This window comes from Mercurialis annua, linkage group LG3 (genome assembly GCF_937616625.2).
Source record: "Mercurialis annua linkage group LG3, ddMerAnnu1.2, whole genome shotgun sequence".
Taxonomy (NCBI): domain Eukaryota; kingdom Viridiplantae; phylum Streptophyta; class Magnoliopsida; order Malpighiales; family Euphorbiaceae; genus Mercurialis; species Mercurialis annua.
Window position 1 is genome coordinate 67,951,963 of NC_065572.1, and position 18,862 is coordinate 67,970,824.

Consider the following 18,862-nt stretch of genomic DNA (forward strand, 5'->3'; position numbering starts at 1 on the left):
TATAGGGTCTTTTATAAAAGAAAATCAGGCTATAATTAGGTGGTGTTTGGCGAGTCGTCGTGACCAATTAAAATCAACTTATTATCTTCTAGACAATTTTGTTTATTCGTTTATTTATTCAATAACCGAGAAATTTACAAGTTTTATTTTTTTAATTTATTTTTACACTAAATTTATATATACATTAACTATTTTTTCTTGATATAAAATCTAATCTAGATTAGTAGTAATTAGTGTTTAGATCAGTCTACTAAATTAACAGGATTGGGACTCAGAGCCGAGACCTTGAAAATGTACTTATAACTCGAGTTTGGTCTCGCTGATTTATATTCATTAACTATAATTTATTATAAACATTTATAAAAATCTTAATCTAAATGATTCACATAATTTGGAGGAATCAAATCATTGGTTAAATCAAAACCAAGTTAATAAAATCATTTCTTTAACTGAATTGATTTAATTGAAAATTTTAAACAAATCAAATTTAATCAAAATATAAAATAGAATTGGCCGATTAATCTGATTAGTTAAGTTAAACCGACTAAATTATTAGAAATGATAATTAAAATAAATAAACTACATAAATTATTTGCTAATTTAATTTGCTGAAACTTTAAATTCTTAATATATAACTGAGTCAATTATTTTTATTAACTTAACCTACTAAACTGGCTGAATTAAATAAAATCTTCAACTAAATGAAACCAAAAAAAATCTCTTAAGTTGCTCACCATAGAGATATTGGACATTAGTAAATGTGACTCATTTTCAAACAGCTCTCATTTCTCTTTGTAATAACTACCATTATTGTTTTGTACTCATAAAATAAATCTTCTTGCCTTCTGTTTCACGTAAACATAAACTAATTTCCCCTCAACATAACACGTGGAGAAGTATGAGGGTTCACACGTGTCTTTTACAATTCGGAAAAAATAAAATTCATACTCTCTCTGGTCCATAATATTTGTCGCATTTAAAATTTTTTTTGGTCAATAATATTTGTCACATTAGAATTTCAAAAAAGCACTAATTGCTATTTTTCCAAAATTATTCCTAGCTATAAATACTTTGTACGGTTAAAAGAACTAGTCAAACATAAAACAAGTGGTAATTAATATAGACAATTTAGTAAAACTATATACAAATCAAAATTTATTTATTATTTTTTTAATTTATGTGAAATGGCCAAATGCGACAAATATTATGGAGCAGATGGAATAATTTTCTAAAGAAATTGGGCATAATCATTAATTGAATTGATGTAGTAATTAATTTGGGGGGTTTGTAATTAATAAAGTTTGCTGTCTCTGTCGGTAATATAGTTGTAAACTGTTATCATTTTAAGGTGGTGGTCCTATATATTTCTTCAACTATAATATATTGATTTGATGTAATTATATTCTCAATTTTATATTTTATAATTATATTATTTTCGTGGGTAGTAAGTGTGGGAAAAAATAAAATAAAATTGAAGGGTAATGAAAATGCATATAAAATAAATGATTTGTAATGATATAAATTTGTGGTGGTGGTTTTTAATTTTAATTTCGTGCACTAGAGGGAAGACAACTAACATGCGTCTTAATTTTGAGTGATGAAGACATGAAATTGAATTGGCATTTCTATAAAAGGGGACCGATGTTTTTATTTGTAAATCATTTTCATTAAATTAGCAACCGGCCAAATTAAAAATTTAGATGTTAACATTGTTTTTGCCTGGAAATAGATAATTAATGGACACAGGATAGTTTAAATAAATTGCAATTTTTGTTGTAATTAGCTGTTCTTTAATAGTGATAATAACTATAAACAGTGCAGCAGCGATTAAAACAATCATTTTTAAAAGAAGTTATGCTTTAAAGATAAAATTTGAAGCTCAAATTCAAAGATAAGAGTCATAAGACTAGGAAATTAAAACTGCCTTTCTAACTAATTTAGTTCAATGAATCAATAAATAAAATATTTCGTGTTTTATTTTTAATTTTTTTGTTAATAAAAAATCATAATTATTTATTTGCTTTATCTTTCAAAAAAATTCAATAAGTATCACTCTATTTTAATAGTGTGAAATGTTCCTGAATGTAGAAGTAGAATCAGTGAAATTACATGACTTTACATAAAATAACATTTTTAATTTTTTTTAAATATTGAGAAAAAAATATTTTTACAAATATAATATGTGATATAAGAGGTGACAACCTCTTCAGAATTGTAGAAGAATGCTACATTAGCATCTGTATTAGTTAAATTTTACTTAATTGTATCTAATTTTTTTTAATGTTACATTGAATTAATTATATTTTCTATCAGAATAGTAGAAGACTGCCATATGGATTAAATTTCCATCTGTATAAATTAAATTTTACTTAATTTTATCTAATTTATTCAATGGGGGCATGTGACTAAACAGAATTCAAAAGAAAAAGTATATACACAGAATTTATATAATTTTGCTCATTCTATTTTTAATAGGGTGGATAATTACTCACTTTGTATATTTATACTTTTAAATATATAATTATTGATATAAATTTAATAGTATAATTTTATCCACTTTAAAATTTGTTTTGCTCACCTTAAAAATTGCACTTTGTTCACTTTACGAAATCATAATAAAATATATACTGTTATTTTATATGTTTATTTACTTTACTTATTAAGATCTACGAATCCATCAGTAAATTATAATTTTGATGAAATTATCCATCCTGTTTTATTATATTGAAAAATAATTCCTTTTTTTAGTATGAAAAACTATATTTAGCAATTAATTATCGCTTAAGCTCTACAAGTAGAGCAAATAAAAATAAAAGTGGTAAAAAGTTAAAGCAACACAAAGATAAAAGGGAATATCGATCTTTCAATTTGAATGCTTTTGCTTTTTATTTTTATTTAGATATATAATTATTATTATTATGCAAAGTTATTGGACCAACAAGGACGGTTGGCTGCTACTATTATTTTGGAGACATGCATCATCGCCCACAATTTTATTTTTATCTTCCTATGTGGCTTACGCGTGTCACCAAGTCAAATATAAGGCCTTTGCTGGCAGACACGTCATACTATGAAAGGATATTAAACGAATAACGTATTCTCGCATATTTATTTTAATGCACGTGATTCATCCGAATCGGATCCTTGGCTTTGATTTTTATTTTTTAATTGGCCTTTGAATATTTAAATATTATTTGCTGCAGTTTCTTTTAAGTTTTTGTTTTTATTTAATTTGTATGTTTAATTTATTTTAAAGTTTTTAAATTCTTTTATTGAACGGAGAGAATACTTGTATCTATGATCACCATATAACGCACATGAAATCAAATTTAATATCCACCGTTAAAAAAAATGTCGGCAAAACGAAAAAATCATTAAACTTAGTGAGAGACCAAATGACAAAAAAAAAAAGTAAATCGGTATGTTGAAAAAAAAGACATAAAAAGACGAGGTAAATAGAAATTTAAATATATAAAAAATAGTTCAATCACGTTTGATGTAAAATTTATTGATCATTTAACTGCAACTGAAACACACATTCACACCTTCCGTCCATAGCAAGCCCATCAAATAGAAAATAAACAGCCGGAAGATAACAGGATGACAAACTTTAAAAAGATAGCGTGTAAATAAAAATTTTATAAGAAATAACTTTTTAATAGGTTAAGTTTTTGTTTTAATTTTATTCTCCACTTTGTCTTCCAATTAAAGTTATAAATAAAATAATATACAAAAAAGTAATAAATAAAATATGGCAGGTAATTTTAAAAATCACTTATTTGTATAAAATCTTTAATATACTATTATTTTACTGCTTCAACATTTTCAAAGAAAAAATATTTTTAGAGAGGTAATTTTTTTTTTCGATTTTGAACACAAAAGACGGTTATCTTCAGCTTTTAGCAAAAAATTGTCATCTCTTAACTCGTTTATTTATATGTTTATTTTGTTTTTCGAATAAATTGCTCCGTTTTTATAAATTTTGTGTCTTCACAATGTTTTTGTTAGATTTTAAAATTTATTTATGTAGATTTTTCATTCTTGGATCGTTCAAGACTTCTTAACATTTGTTCAAACTTCATTTTTAAATTTTTTAAAGTTTAAGGTTTAATATTTACATCTGTAAATTTGTCACCTTCAATATTTACATCTGTAAATTTGTGTCGTTATTTCGTTTCTTTTCATAGACCGGTCACAAAATTTTAATTTGTGTTTCATATTTTGTAATTTTGATATATGATGTACTTCGATATTTGGTTATAATCATGGTCTAATCCTTAATATCACAATATTTTGATAAAAAAATACTATTATTTTACTTAAATTTAGTGATTAAATTTTATCCTTTTACAGAAAAATAATTCTATTTGATTGCCAATCAAATAGTATATTACTACGTTACAATCACTGATTTTTATAATATTGTAATTATGACACTTTCATACTAATGTAACACTATCTAAAATCCGATAAAACCATCATGTTTTAACAAATTAATAGTTTAGTCTCTAAATTAAAATGTTAAAATTAATATGAAATTATGAAAATGGGGCTCTCAAAATTAACTACCCTAATTAAATAATATATGCATGAATCACCAAACTTTGAACACAATGCTATCCAATCAATTTGACAATTTCCTATATTTTTCCCTTTTAATTTTAACCTTCTTAATTACTTCACTCTTTGGAAAAATATCACGTTCCATACATAAGTATGTATTTTTTTTAAAGGGTTAATTCCATTTAAAATCACCACCTTTACACATTTTTTCATTTTAATCACGTCCTTTAAAAAGTGTCAAATAAAATCACCACCTTTCATTTTTTTTCAAATCTATCACGAATGTGAAAATTCGGCGTATCTTTGTTGACTTGACAACCGGAATCAATAAAAAAAGAGTAAGAGGAATGTATTTTGTGTGTTAATAGGGCATTAGTCATATTTAAATATTTATTTAGGAGGAAAAAGACATCGAAATTTACTCATCGCTGATAGATTTACAAAAAAATGAAAGGTGGTGATTTTATTTGACACTTTTTAAAGAACATGATTAAAATGAAAAAACGTGTAAAGGTGGTGATTTTATATGGAATTAACCCTTTTTTTAATGTCATTTCCCTTTTGCAGTTCTCAAACTTAAATTTTCTTTTAAATTAATTTCCGTATCTTAATATGAACAGTAACAATTCGCTCGAAAGTATTATAAAAGCTTACTGTGAGGATGGAAATTCGAACTCGTGATTTATTTTTCCGTCTTAGATTATAATTCACATGTTTGCTAACGGAGCTATCCGTAATAGGAAATTTATGTAATTTAATTGAAAGGAGCCTCTCTGATTTTTATTTTTATCGACACTAAATATTGGAAAATAGAAAGGTAAACAACATGATGGGAATTATGTGTAATGTTCCTTAATAAACCTCAAAAGTAATAGAATTCTAGATGAAAATGACATTTCTGCAAGAGAAAAGATAAAAAGATGCAAGTGGTGATATTGATAGAAAACTGTTTTTACTAGTGATGAATGCAAAAGTTTACCTTAATCCAAATTCAAAGACTTATAATTATTAAACCTACTAGTATAATTTATATATGATTAGATGGAGTTGGTATCGTGATGCATGACTAATAACTAAATTTAAATGATTTTTGTGTTGTAGATTAATTATATCTTGATCTTCTATTAAATAATTAGGCCTAATTGCCAAAATAATCCTGTACTTTTGAGTGTCTTCAATTTTAACACCAAATTTCACATCTAACAAAAATTAACAAGAAAGTTTAATTATGTTTTCCAAAATAGCATGGAAAGCCATTTGTTTTTCAAAAAAAATGGTGAGTGAATTGTTGAATAAATTTTTAAGAAATCAAACCGATAACCAAACCATTATAGCCATTGGTTTATGGTTTAACCAGTTTAATTATTAATTAAGTTGCTTGAATAAAAGTAAGTATATAAAAGTCACTCTTAGAATAATAAAAATATAATAAAACTTATGTACGGGCTTTTGTAGTTCTAGAAAAAGATTAATTGATGGTTTACCGACTCGTACGATTTTTTTCTCATTGTTGAACCACGTTTCTTATTTCCAGAGAAAGTAAACCGAATTGGCATTCGGTTCACATACATCCGAACCGATTGAACTAACTGTTTAGTTTCAGTTTTTAAGATAGTGGTTGAAATTAAAAATCGACAATGTCAATGAACCAATTCTTCTATTAGATATTAAAAATAAAAATTAACTATGAAATTTTTGTATACAACGAAACGAACTACTGAAAAAAAAAAGGAGTAGTATAATTTTGATTTCGTTAGTGAATTATTAATCATATATTGACTCACCTCTTTATATAAAAAAATTGATTGCATTATCTAATTTACGTTTAAATTTTGCAAGAGTTGTTAAATATAAAAATTATTGCTAATCGAAGGATATACGTAAGTTTAGAACTATTTTTGTTAAATTTAAAAACTGGTGATAAATTTGAACATTGAATAGGTCCATGAATTTTTCATGAACCGGATCTAGGTAAGTATTTCCTAAATATGTGAAAGCTCATAATTATTTTAGTAATTAGGCCTATATATTAGTGTTCTTAATTTCTATCATAAAATAATGAGGAAGATAATCAAAAGAGGGATAGCTACCCCGGTTAGATTGATATCATGTTTTTCATTTCGTGTTATGTTATCAAACTTATGAGCTTAAACAAAAATGTTGATTTTGGTTAATGAGTATGCTGGAAAGCGTGACAGTGCAAGCTTCTTTTTCAAATGATAATCAATACATCAACCTATAGTTATACTTAATTAAGAGGCACAAAATTAGTAACCTGGTACTCAAATCTTGTATCAAGTCCCATTGGAAAATGTTTTATTTTAACGTGTCTGATGCGTCCCCACACAAAAGCGACATGGGTCGCTCTTTTTAGTGGAGGTACAAAATGTAAAAAAAAAATAACGGGTGAATTATTTTTTTAAAATAAAAATGCTTGAATTTCTTTTAGTTGAAATATTTAAACAAGTGTCTTAAAAGAGGAAATACTAGCATTTTTTAACTTCCTATTTTCCGACTTAATTTTTTTATCCTACCACTTTTGATTTTATACTCCATATTTACTCCACGTATCATAGTTAGAAAAAGAAAAAAAAGGATGTGCATGTTTTCTTTTAAAAAAAAAAAAAAAAGGCCTGCACACAACTCACTTAATTTTCTTCATAACTTTATAAGAAAAGATTTGTTTATGCCCTAACAGAGTCCTACATTTGATTTCGACTAATATACACCCCTAATCTATTTATGCCTTATGTTTGACGAGGTTAAATAATTCTAATTTTCCGTCATCTCTTTTCCACGTGGACGATGACATGGTTGGTATACTTAAGCACATGTTTGTTTTATAAGTAATTGGTACAAAATATCACAAGTAATTTTAATTTATCTCTAATTAACTTAATTAATCATAATCATTCTAATTTAATATATAATTATAACCTGATTGAATTTCTAATTAATCAAAAAAAAAAATAGTTTTAGTCCCGCCATCACCGTACTCTCACACTCGTCCACCGCCGCCTTTCCTCTCGCAATTCGGCCGATCACCACTTACTCCGGCCACCTATTCAGCTGAACACCGAACGGGCACCGTTCATTCTCTTTGGATGAACGACCATTGTTCATCCTCAAAGAGGATGAACGACCATTGTTCATCCTCAAAGAGGATGAACAGCGGCAGGTTCATTCTCAAAGAGTATGAACACGCTGTTCATCCTCTCTGAGAATGATGACGAGGAGCATCAGCTCCTCATCTTCCGGCGATGGTGGCTCCTTTGGTAGATACAGTACGTAAAAAATTTAAAAAGAAAGTTCTCAATTTTTATTCTGATGTTTGCCGGAGTTACAAAGTGTAAAAATTCTAAAAAGAATCTTTCAGTTTTTATTGAAAAAATAATTTAAGTTAGTGTTTAATTTAAGGGCATGTCCAGACCTTGAGGTAAACATTAGGGATATAAATAAATTTGTCCTTAGGTGTACCAGCCATGTCATCGATGGCATCATCCACGTAAGAAAGCGATGACAAAAAATTTAATTATTTAACCCCGTAAAAACTAAGGCATAATTATATCAATTTTAAAACGGCAACGGTATATTTCAGCCAAAATCAAACGTATTAGGAGCATAAACAAACATTTTCCCCAACTTTTTTAACCTTTTAATTATTAAATGAGATCAATTGAGAAGCTACCTTCCTATTACAAGGACATGAGGAATTAGAAAAGAAAAAGAACTTCTGAAAAGGCTTGTGTTTGTTTTGTAGGAACTGAATATGCATACAGCCTAAAACTACTGAATAAATACCAATCTGAATCTGTAGTTGTAGAGAACATTTTCATATATCAAAAGATCAGATTTCCATTCACAGATGCTGACAATTAACATTGCAAGCTCTTGCAAACAATACAGTGAATATGTGTGATACAGTAAAAGAAAAGGAAAAAAAAAGAGTACTTCAGTAATATTGAAGACAAACTAACACTACCAATTCAACCCCAAAACAAGTCCCCCATCTTCTGGTCCTATCCTTCTGTCAATAACCTACTAATTTCAATTAGTCATATCTCTTAACTTCTCATCATGGTTCACCATACGATCCGTTGCTCCATGTTCAACCATGGTCTTTCTAGAGCCGCCTAGCTGCTGCAGAAGAACGTAGGTTTCATTTATTAGATTTACTCATATACAGGATCGGAACATGTATTTATAGGAATCAAAATGAAACTCGTATCGATTATTAGACCAAAACAAGCACAAACCTATCTTCAAACCAATTATCTTTCATTTGAACCAGGAAAAAAGCTTGCATAAATAAACATTAACCGACACCGAAGATTCATGAACATACAAGTCTGATAAGTACAAACTCATAAAACCGAATTAGTTAGTGGGTTTATGTCTGACGGGCTACACATATTTTATATAGCAATTACCATCTTCTAATTCGTCACATTTTCATATCTGATATTTTATTACATCAACGGGAAGTTAATGTAGCAAGCAATTCAGGCCAATAATTGCTTATGTGATGAAAAAATTGGATAACCACACAATTTCCCATTGCCACAAGCAATTATTGACCTGAATTGTATATAACCTCCTTTAATATAAAAATGAACATTCGATTACAAAAAAATTTAACAAATTGAACAATAGTAACTGTTATGTAAAACTATAGTTTAGCAACTGCAAATTATTTTATCAGGTGTTAATAATTTTGTTCCAGGAAATAGTTTATTAGCACTGATCAGATTCAACTACATGTCCACTGGCTCATAGGAAATTGAGCGAATCAAATAGGTGAGTTAAGCAAAGTACATGCCACTGCAAACAAAGGAAGCTGGAGAAGAAAACTCATACAGCCTCTGCTTAAAGGTGGAAATAACTTCGCAGTAAGCTTGCAGCATATAATGTTAATTTGTATTGCTTGTTAGATAATAAGTTGAACAGAAGGCGGAGCAGTCTATGATTTGGAAATCAATACGGATGCTCATGAATACGAAAGGCAATGCTGAATACCTTTGTTCTAAATGATTTAATCACCGAAATCAACAACTTGTCCCCAGCAATTCGCCTCACTCGTTGTATTAATTCCTGCCTTGAAATTTTCTTGTTCTGCAGAGCATAACATAGAGAACATTAGAAAATACTAATAAATTTATAATCAAACTACATTTTTTTTATTTGAGAAAGTTGAATTTAAACAAGATCTTCTACGGTAAAATGATGCATGTGTAAGTTAATTTATTTCAGTTGAACCTCAATAATTATTCCAGAGCATACTGCCTTATATCTTCAAGCCAATAAACCACCGTCTTTGTTTAACAGATAAGAATTTAACTGTCTGTCTCATACCTTTGGTTTGGGGATTATTCAACTAGCCGTTAATACTAATTGAGAGTGAAACTTGAATAGTTACCTAACAATTTGATAAGAATTCTGCTTGTAGCAGCAATAATAATAATGCCTGTTGCAATTTATTCGTCCGCAAATCCTAATTTTCTAGGAGTGGAATATATATTCTAAGCAGGCATATAATTATAAAGGGTGAAGGTGCCAATAGAGAAAAAAAGATTATGAATGTCAAACATTAAATATGTAGTGCTTGTTTCAAACAACAGATGCAACAAAACTACTTACTCTATAATCTACATGGTATTTGTCAAGTCGACCAACAGTAGCAGAAGGCAAAAACTCTGCGAGTGCAGATATAAGAGCTGGAAATGGCATCCAAGGTGATGTCGGCAGCCCTGGAGATTCTCGAATCTTAAAGAACCCTGCAAAATCAACCAAAGGATACATATAACCAAAAGATTACCATCAACCACCTGCCACAACCCAATTCACCGCCAATCATACAATAAAATGCAAAATCAATTACTTACCCTTCAAGCAACAAGGAGCCTTAAAACTAATAACAAACTCAGGCAAAATGTGAGTGTTCATGTGGGTACTCCATATGATATACTTTTTGGGAGACAACAATGTATCAATTCCAGAATCAAACTCCTCATAACTCGGATGACACTGATCGGAACCAGGGCGCACCTCCTCCGACTTGCCTAGTATAACACGGCAGAGCAACAAATGGCGTAAACCACTCCTATCAACTCTCAAATTTCTCACACTGCAAAACAGAAAAATAAATCCATAACCATTATACAATTTATTGACTAATGATATATCTAAGAAACATCAAGGCTTACCTCTCAAGAGGACAATTATCAGGAGACAAATAGATTCCACTTCCATATAAACCATTGTTAGAGCTAATCTGCTGACCAAACCCGTGACTCAAAATACTCGAAATCTCAGCTTTCGAAGAAGCACCAAACCAGGCATACTTAACATTGGCATTGCCACCATTTTTTCTCTCCATAGCTTTAGCAAAAATCTGAAAAGATTGCATCTTTGCTTCACCGAAAACACCAGAGTACTTATTCCTATAAACAGCAACAACGTTTGCTTGCTTCCCAAGGGAACCCAAACCTGAGAGAAATTTCTGCTTAACAATATCATTCACTTTGTCTCCGTTGGAAAGACGAACCAACCCGTTATCGAAATCAAGATCGGGATCGGAATTAACACTTTCGCAATCCGAAATCACTGAATCATGATCACTTAGGGCATCTAAGTCAGAGGATTGGCTTAGGGTTTGTTCATTGGAGGTGTCCAATGAATGTTTTGCCAAATTCATGAAAACCCCATGAGTATTTTGTACAGCTTGAATTGAAGAGTAGTCCATATTTGAAAAAGTCGAAAACTCGGTATGAAAGAAAGCAAATCTTTACAGATACAATACAATTTTCGTTTGTATATAATTTATAAAAACAAAAAAAAACCTAAAAATCAAGAACACAAAAGTTAATCGAATCCAGAATTAAACCCAAACCCAAGAGAATTCGACGAATTCCAGAAGCACCCAGAATTCAATAAATTAAAAAGAAACCAAAAATATATACGGAATTGAATAAAACTGAATAAATCCTACGCTACCCAAAAGAACCGAATCAGTTCATTTTCGCTAAATCAAGATTTACAAAAGTAAAAGATTAAAAAATTAGAAACAAAACAAAAGCTAACCGTGAATTAATTCAAGATAACTATAGAAAGATGAAGAAAAAGCAATTCCGGTGGCCGCTAATTGTTCGTCGTCGTCACTAATCTTATCCTAATTGCCTAATTATAAAGTATATGTATTATTTATAGAGGATTGGATTTTGCTTGGAGAAGAAGGAGAGAAGAGGCACGTTCTGTGTGTATATTTATAAAGAATGAGATTTTAACGGCAACCGCCTGTTTTTTTTTTTTTTTTGGTTAATTAAAATTAATTAAAAGTTTGGGTTTCCGTTTGGCGGTGCGGCGCTCTCTGTTTTTAAAACTTTGGCCCGTCGTTTCATCTTCTTATTATAATGTGGCGGTTCCTTCTATTAGCTCCCCTGATTTTTTTTCTTTAATTACTAAATTGCCCTTTTGTTTTTTTTTTCTATATGATTTTTAATGAGACGTATAAATCACGGAAGGGTTGATGCTTTATTTTAATTTAATGAGATTTGAGTTTTTTTTTTAATTAATTTTTTGCAATTAAATTATTCCTTTTTTTGGTATAATCCTTATTGAATCTGGATTTGTTAAAGAAGAGATGGGAAAGGTTGGGAATTTAATATTCCTTTCTTAGTTGATGTTCCTTTTCCTTTGTGTAAAAACTATATACTATTATACTATTTTTAAGGGTCATGCCTACATAATATGTCGGTATACAGAGTACAATATAAGTAAAGGACACATATTTTGAATGTATATTTAGGTATTTTTATAAAATAAACATTCATTACGCAATACTATATTGATAAATAATAAAGATTTTTATTTAGTAATAAAATAGAATATTCATAATTTTTTACATATAATTAGATTATTGTTATAATTTTATTTTATTTCTGTTTATTATAATTGCTATTTAATCCATAAACTATTTTTTCATTTTTATTTTTAATAAATATTTTTTATTAGAATTTTGTTAGAGAAATGTGATTTAATTAAAGATTTGTTAAAGGAAGTTTCACATTAAAACTTAAAAATATCCTATCTATAGTTTCCTAAACCATATTGTTTTTATTATCTAGTCTTTAAATTAATTTTTGTTCTTTTTTGGTTTTTAAATTTAACGAAAATATATGTTCAAGTCTCTTATTAATGTAAATGACGTCGTTTAGGGTAAAATTGCATGTTGGAATGTAATGAAACAATATTATTTTTGTTATTCAAGAACTTGAATATGTATTTCTGTATAGTTGAGGGACCAGCAAAGATAAAAAAATTAGTTTAAGGATCACATAACTAAAAATGGTGTAATTCATGGACTTAAAAAAGGATTTTTCCTAAAACTTATAGACTAGCTTGGAAGTGTGTAGAAAACCCATAGGAAATAAAACAATTTGTTTTGTGGAAGATGAGGGAATCTTTGCAGGAGTAGTAGTGGGTTGGATAAATGTGTAAACAGTTTCACATTTCTAGGAGTAGTAGTGGGTTGGATAAATTACGGATAATAAATAAAAAGAAAAGATATTTTTAGACCGACTTAATGCAAGTTTGTGGTAGAGAATGTGGGGGCAATATGGGCAGATATTTTTGACAAATTCTGTTTTCCTTGGAGGCAAAATGTGTTAGTTAAGGAACTTTAGGCATTGCCTTGGAGACAAAGACAAAAGGTAAATAGTCTTAAAATGATACACGTCAACATTACAATCCTAATTGCGTGCAATACGCGTATTTACAAACCCTAATTAAATATGGTAACTATAAATATAAAATAAAATAAATTATTAAAGTAGGCAGGCCAATTTTGGAATTGCAGTAGGCATGTGAAACAATCATACATCATAACCCATTCCCAAAATACTTAAACTGAGGGGTTTTCTGAATTCTGTAGAAATAGTAAAATAAATTGGACTGGTGTATGTCTAATTTTCAAGTAATTAATACTATCGATTTGACCATCGATTAATAATTTAATTGATTCAACCGGTTTAAATAGTTTTTATGTGAGTTTTTTTAATATAAAAGAAATAAATAAATCATAATCAAATTTATGAATTTTATTATTCAACAAAGAAATGTATCATATTATCTATTGAGAAAAACGATCGATGAACATCGTCTGCATGAAACGTTTCAATATAATAATTGGTATTGTTGAACTCATAAGGACTTCTACGAAGACTTTGATAATGCTGCGGAAGAAATGATATAATCTTTGTAAGGAGACGTTTCCAACATACTCTACCACCCTAGTTGTCATCTCACTACCATCAACGATCATCGGATCTTTAATTTCATTTTCATTTAGGTCTGTCATTTTTATTTATTGAATTCTTGTCTTGATAAATTAGATTTTTTAATATGTATATTCATTTTAAATTGTCCATTAATTTAAGTATAGGACTAATGATAAGTACAAAGAATTACAGTAATCATTTTACGAAAAAAAATATTATTTTAAACATAAAACAGTAAAATAAGATTCAATGTTTCATGGATTTAATGGATGAGTAGAAAACAACGGTGGGATGAAAATTGGCCATAGGTTAGGTATGAGATATATGGATTGGGAAATAAGTTGTTCACATGCGAAGCATCAATTGTATGTTATCTTGGCATTGAATATTTTGATCATACATTTATAGTGTTCTGATTTGATGTAAAGTCATGATTCGGAACCGTGCACAATTTGAGGTAAGTGATCAGAGTCATGACGAATATTTTGATGAACAACAATAATTAAAATAGCTGATATGGAATAATGGTGGATGAGAGATGAAAAAAATCAATAAAAATCTATTTTACCCCTAGAACACAGTACAAACATTTTAATAAGGTTAAATTTGTCGTTTGTGAAAAAAATATATTTTTAAATTAGACATACTAACTTGTTTTCATCTATTATAAATATACAAATTGGAACAATGGTGGCACCGTTGACAGCAATTTATTGGATAATTTGAAATTAAATCAAATTTTAGGATGTTATTCAAAATCGCCAAATTAACTTTAGTTTTTTGAGCTTTATGTCAAATACAAACGGCAAAATGAACATCTCTTATGAAAGAAAAGACAGTTGAATGTCATATAAGATCCATGTACATGAATTAAAATCAAATCCAAACATTATTAAACAATTGGGAGTGGCTGCATTAGAGATTAGACTTCAAGTCTTCCTTGTTTATATTTAGTAGTATCAACTGGTGTGATAATGAAGACTTCTGAGTTCTAAATAGTAAAAAGAAATCGACAATCGTTTCGATTTATTTTGTAAACTTTTATATTAAAATTCTATTGAACATTCATGCAGATGAGGAGACTTAGTAACAATAGATGTATTACACATTTAACAACGAACACAAACTGTATAAAAGCATAGAATTAGGTCGGGAGTCAAAATGGGTCGATCTAATACAATTCATTTATATCTATGCTATAAATAAAAACACAAATAAAGAGAAGAAATGGATACATTTACCTCAGTATCCCTATCCTTTATAATATTAAGTTATGAATAAAAGATAAAACTCCTATTATAACTAATATAACCAGTTTAAACTTGTTATTTGACCAATTCAGTTATTAGGAACTAGGAAGAGATGCACAATCCTGTAAATCAAGAAAAATAGCTTAAACTCGAAAAACACAAAATTGATACAACTAATACAAAGCCCTATAGGAAAATGCAAGGCTCTAATTGAGAAAAATGCAAGGCTCTAATCGAGAAAAATAAAAGATGTATGAAAAAACTTAAATCAATAACAGCAGTTTTAAGATTAGAAATGGGCGCCTCCAGGCTCCAAGTTGAGGTCGAATGAATTCTCAATGACTACAACAATTAATGTATTTATTTGTGGCCAAACCTATCCTCAGTTCTCTTTACTCTTCACTCTTTTTTTATCAGATCTCCATACTTTAATTTGACATTTATGGGTCACTTGAACTTCAATTTCATTGTGATTACTAGACAAATGGAATTTCCATAGTGTGCTACACTCCCCGTTAAATAACAAACTCCGTTGAATAATGACGTGTCAAAATATAAAAAATTATATGACTAAAATTGAAAGACCAAATAACACTTTCTTCTAAAATAAAAACATAATATTGAAAAAAAATTATGGCCCACCACCACTTTCAGTAGTGTCCTTTCCTCCATAGTGGAGGAAACGTGTTTGTTTCCTCCACAATGGAGGAAACGAGATCTCGTCTCCTCTCACAATTGAGGAAACGAGAAAATCTCGTTTCCTCCACGGAGGAAATGAGATATGTGTTTCCTCAATGGAGGAGACGAACAGTTCATCTCCTACATTGAGGAAATGAACATGTTTCCTCCATTAATTGAGGAGAGACCTGCTAGTCTCTCCTCCATTAATGGAAGAGAGAAAGGCCACCACTGAATATATTTTTTACTCCGACATTAAAAAAGAATTCGATACAAAATAATATTTTGGTAAATTAAAATTAAATTTGGAAACAAATTGAAATTTAATTTAATTAAATAAAATTATATAGGTGCCAGTCAGAGTGAGGGAGGGAGAAAAAGATAACAAGACTAAAATTACGGACTAAATTTTATCTCAAAATAAAAATTAAATTTTGAAATAAATTAATTTTAATTAGTTCTTGCTACACTATTAGTTATTTGTAATATATAAATTTATAATAATATAATTAATTTAAAAAAATTGGATTTGATTTTGGTTTGTAGACTAAGTAAAAAGATTTTAATGTATTACAGACTAAATAGAAAGATTTTAAAGTATTTTTTATTTTATTTAAAAGTTAAAATGTTATATATCTATTTTCACTCTCTCAATAACGAAAAATGTGGCACACTCTCCAAATTTCATCCATAAAAGAATATAATAATAACAAAATTGAAGTTTAAGAACCCGTAAATGTCAAATTGAAAGAGGACTTATTGAAAAAAAGATGAGAGTAGAAGTATCCAAACATGGATTTGGCCCTTATTTTTGTATGTTTATCATCTGATTGCGTGTTTTTCTTTTTTTGAAATGGATTGCATGTTTGTTATTGTGCTTTCCAAGTTTTACGAAACATTGAATTGCTTTTCCGTCTGTTATTGCACTTTTTCCGGTTAATGTGAAATGGCGAATTTTTCTACCCAAAATAAAATTATTGACTCAACATTGATTTCATGTTTGAGTTGGAGGGCCCTCTCCCTATCCATCATATTTATATGGCACACTTGGTTCAATTAAATAATCATATTTATTTACTTAATCAAATAAATTGCATACGTCACAAATAACTCTTTTATATTTGGTATCATTGCTTGGTACAATTAATAAATAGATCATATTTATATTGACCGTAATCCTCATTAGATTGACACAAAATATATAATTGGCCAACCCATTTTCACACCCCTAGAATTTGGTATTACTTAATTATGCTTACTTCTACTATGCAGATTAAAAGACTAAAAACAGTAAAAGAATGCCCAAAGCGGAACATTCTGAGCATTATGAGGCCACTGAAATCCACCCATCCCAGCTTTCCAACTGGTATGGTTAAGTTTGTCTAATCTCACTTTTAAATCCTATTTTTTAGCTCCATCCTCCTAGACGCCCACCAGAAAAAGATCAGTCCGGCCATTGCAAAATACAAGAGCCGAAGATCATACACATTGAAAAAAAAAAACGGAGCAGTTTTATATACACATTTTCACATGCGGCTATACATACATACACCAAAAACACCCACTACTAACTCAGGATTAATAAATCAAATGAAAAAAAGAACGCCTGTACAAAATGATTGGGCATTTCTGGAAAAACATAACCCCAGTTACATCCAAGCTCCCCATCCAGGAAACATTTGACACAAACGGTCCGAATCTATTGCATCTTGTATAAGCTGTTGAACCTGCAAGAAGGAATCCGAAGATGTTATGTCGGGAAAATATTAATCCATATAGTTCTATTTTGATTCAAGTTTGAACAAGCTTTAGTAAAGGTGCATCATAGCTGAAAGTCATTTGCCACGACGAATATAGAAAATGACATGCAAGACTTACCTGTCCATGTACACTTCTCAATTCACCTTCTTCATATCCATCAAGTTTTTGCTTCACACGCATCAGTGCACGTGCTGCATCTTTATTTCCTTCATATTCGTCTTCAGAGTCCTCCAAACTTGTCTCAAGATCATCATCCACCTCCTGCCAATGATCAATGTACAAAACAAGGGGACAAGAAGAAAAACGTGAAGGTAGATAGGATTATCTTAAACACCATATGCTCCTTAATGAAACTAATTTAGAGCAATCTGAAAAGTCTTGCGATGGTACATTTTATGGAGCAGTTGTCTAGTCAAAGGCTTTTACACTAACTAAAATATATCTTTATATTTAGCTAAAAGCTACCATTACCATTGGGCGGAATTTGGTTGTAGCAAATATAATATGCATCATTAAAATGACAATTTTTTCCGCTGCTATTAAAGGAGTAAATATCATGTTTTACTAATCTCATTATCATGGCTCATAATGGATATCAAATTCCAGAAATACCTTCTGGCGCTGCAAGGCTTTCAGAGGGGATAAAGCCCATTTATACAAGGGGTCATGGATAAATACCTGCAGGAAATTGCCACTTGTCATCATGCAACATTAAAAAGTACAAATTTCTTTCGAGAATTTATTCAGTAACATATTCATACTTCAATAATGGTCAGTAATGCTTCTTTATTTGTTCTCATAACAGCCAGAGTTTCCTCACAACATCTTCTGAAGACCCCTTCTACTCCAGTAGCACCCATGCCATCAATTATGTCTTTTGTCAGTCTGAAAGGAACCTGCCACATTATTCCAAAGGAAGATCAGAGATGTATGTACACATTGAAAAACAAAGCAAATAATGCTGACAGTATGAAGAGAAAGATAATGGGAGGACTAAGACAAACCCGCTCTGGTGTCTTGAGCATCAAACCTTGTTCAAAAGCAACACCAAGATCTATGTGGACTACTTCTGCAGTCGTCTGATCAATCAGAATATTCATGGAATGTCTGTCTCCAAGGCCAACAATATAGCCCACCTAAAAGTAAACTAAAGTTAACAAACAGCTGAAATATCGTAACACTAAAGTCCAAGTAACTTCACTTTAAGAATAGATACAGTTCAAACCACTTTGCAGCACTATCAGATGATCCTACTTAAGGTTGACTATCAAAATAAACATCAGCAAACTACTCCATTTCTTTAAGGTTTATAGATACACAAAGAGCAGTGTTAAA

The 18,862-nt window shown here is 29.6% G+C and overlaps 2 protein-coding genes across 4 annotated transcripts in view; both read right to left on the minus strand.

The window, feature by feature from the left end:
• Positions 1-8,380: 8,380 nt before the first annotated feature.
• Positions 8,381-11,938, minus strand: LOC126673854 (probable inactive poly [ADP-ribose] polymerase SRO5). Of its 2 annotated transcripts, none has more exons than XM_050368165.2 (5): positions 10,767-11,938; positions 10,446-10,687; positions 10,201-10,337; positions 9,580-9,675; positions 8,381-8,700 (listed from the first exon to the last, which is right to left on the minus strand). In XM_050368165.2, exons 1-5 carry the CDS (start codon positions 11,303-11,305, stop codon positions 8,611-8,613), a joined length of 1,104 nt encoding a protein of 367 aa, XP_050224122.1. In that variant the 5' UTR covers positions 11,306-11,938; the 3' UTR covers positions 8,381-8,610. The 2 variants fall into 2 exon arrangements, with proteins under 2 accessions (XP_050224122.1, XP_050224121.1); XM_050368164.2 differs by having other exon boundaries at positions 8,381-8,703; positions 10,767-11,937.
• A 5,320-nt stretch (positions 11,939-17,258) lies between these two features.
• The window catches only part of LOC126671903 (serine/threonine-protein kinase ATM), a 39,766-nt gene continuing 38,162 nt past the window's right edge, over positions 17,259-18,862 (minus strand). For both annotated transcript variants that reach the window (XM_050365725.1, XM_050365724.1), the window contains exons 75-79: positions 18,532-18,663; positions 18,289-18,423; positions 18,140-18,205; positions 17,645-17,788; positions 17,259-17,493 (exon numbers count right to left, since the gene is read on the minus strand). In XM_050365725.1, coding sequence (XP_050221682.1) covers positions 17,416-17,493; positions 17,645-17,788; positions 18,140-18,205; positions 18,289-18,423; positions 18,532-18,663 — 555 coding nt within the window. In that variant the 3' untranslated portion in view covers positions 17,259-17,415. The remainder of the gene's footprint in view (positions 17,494-17,644; positions 17,789-18,139; positions 18,206-18,288; positions 18,424-18,531; positions 18,664-18,862) is intronic.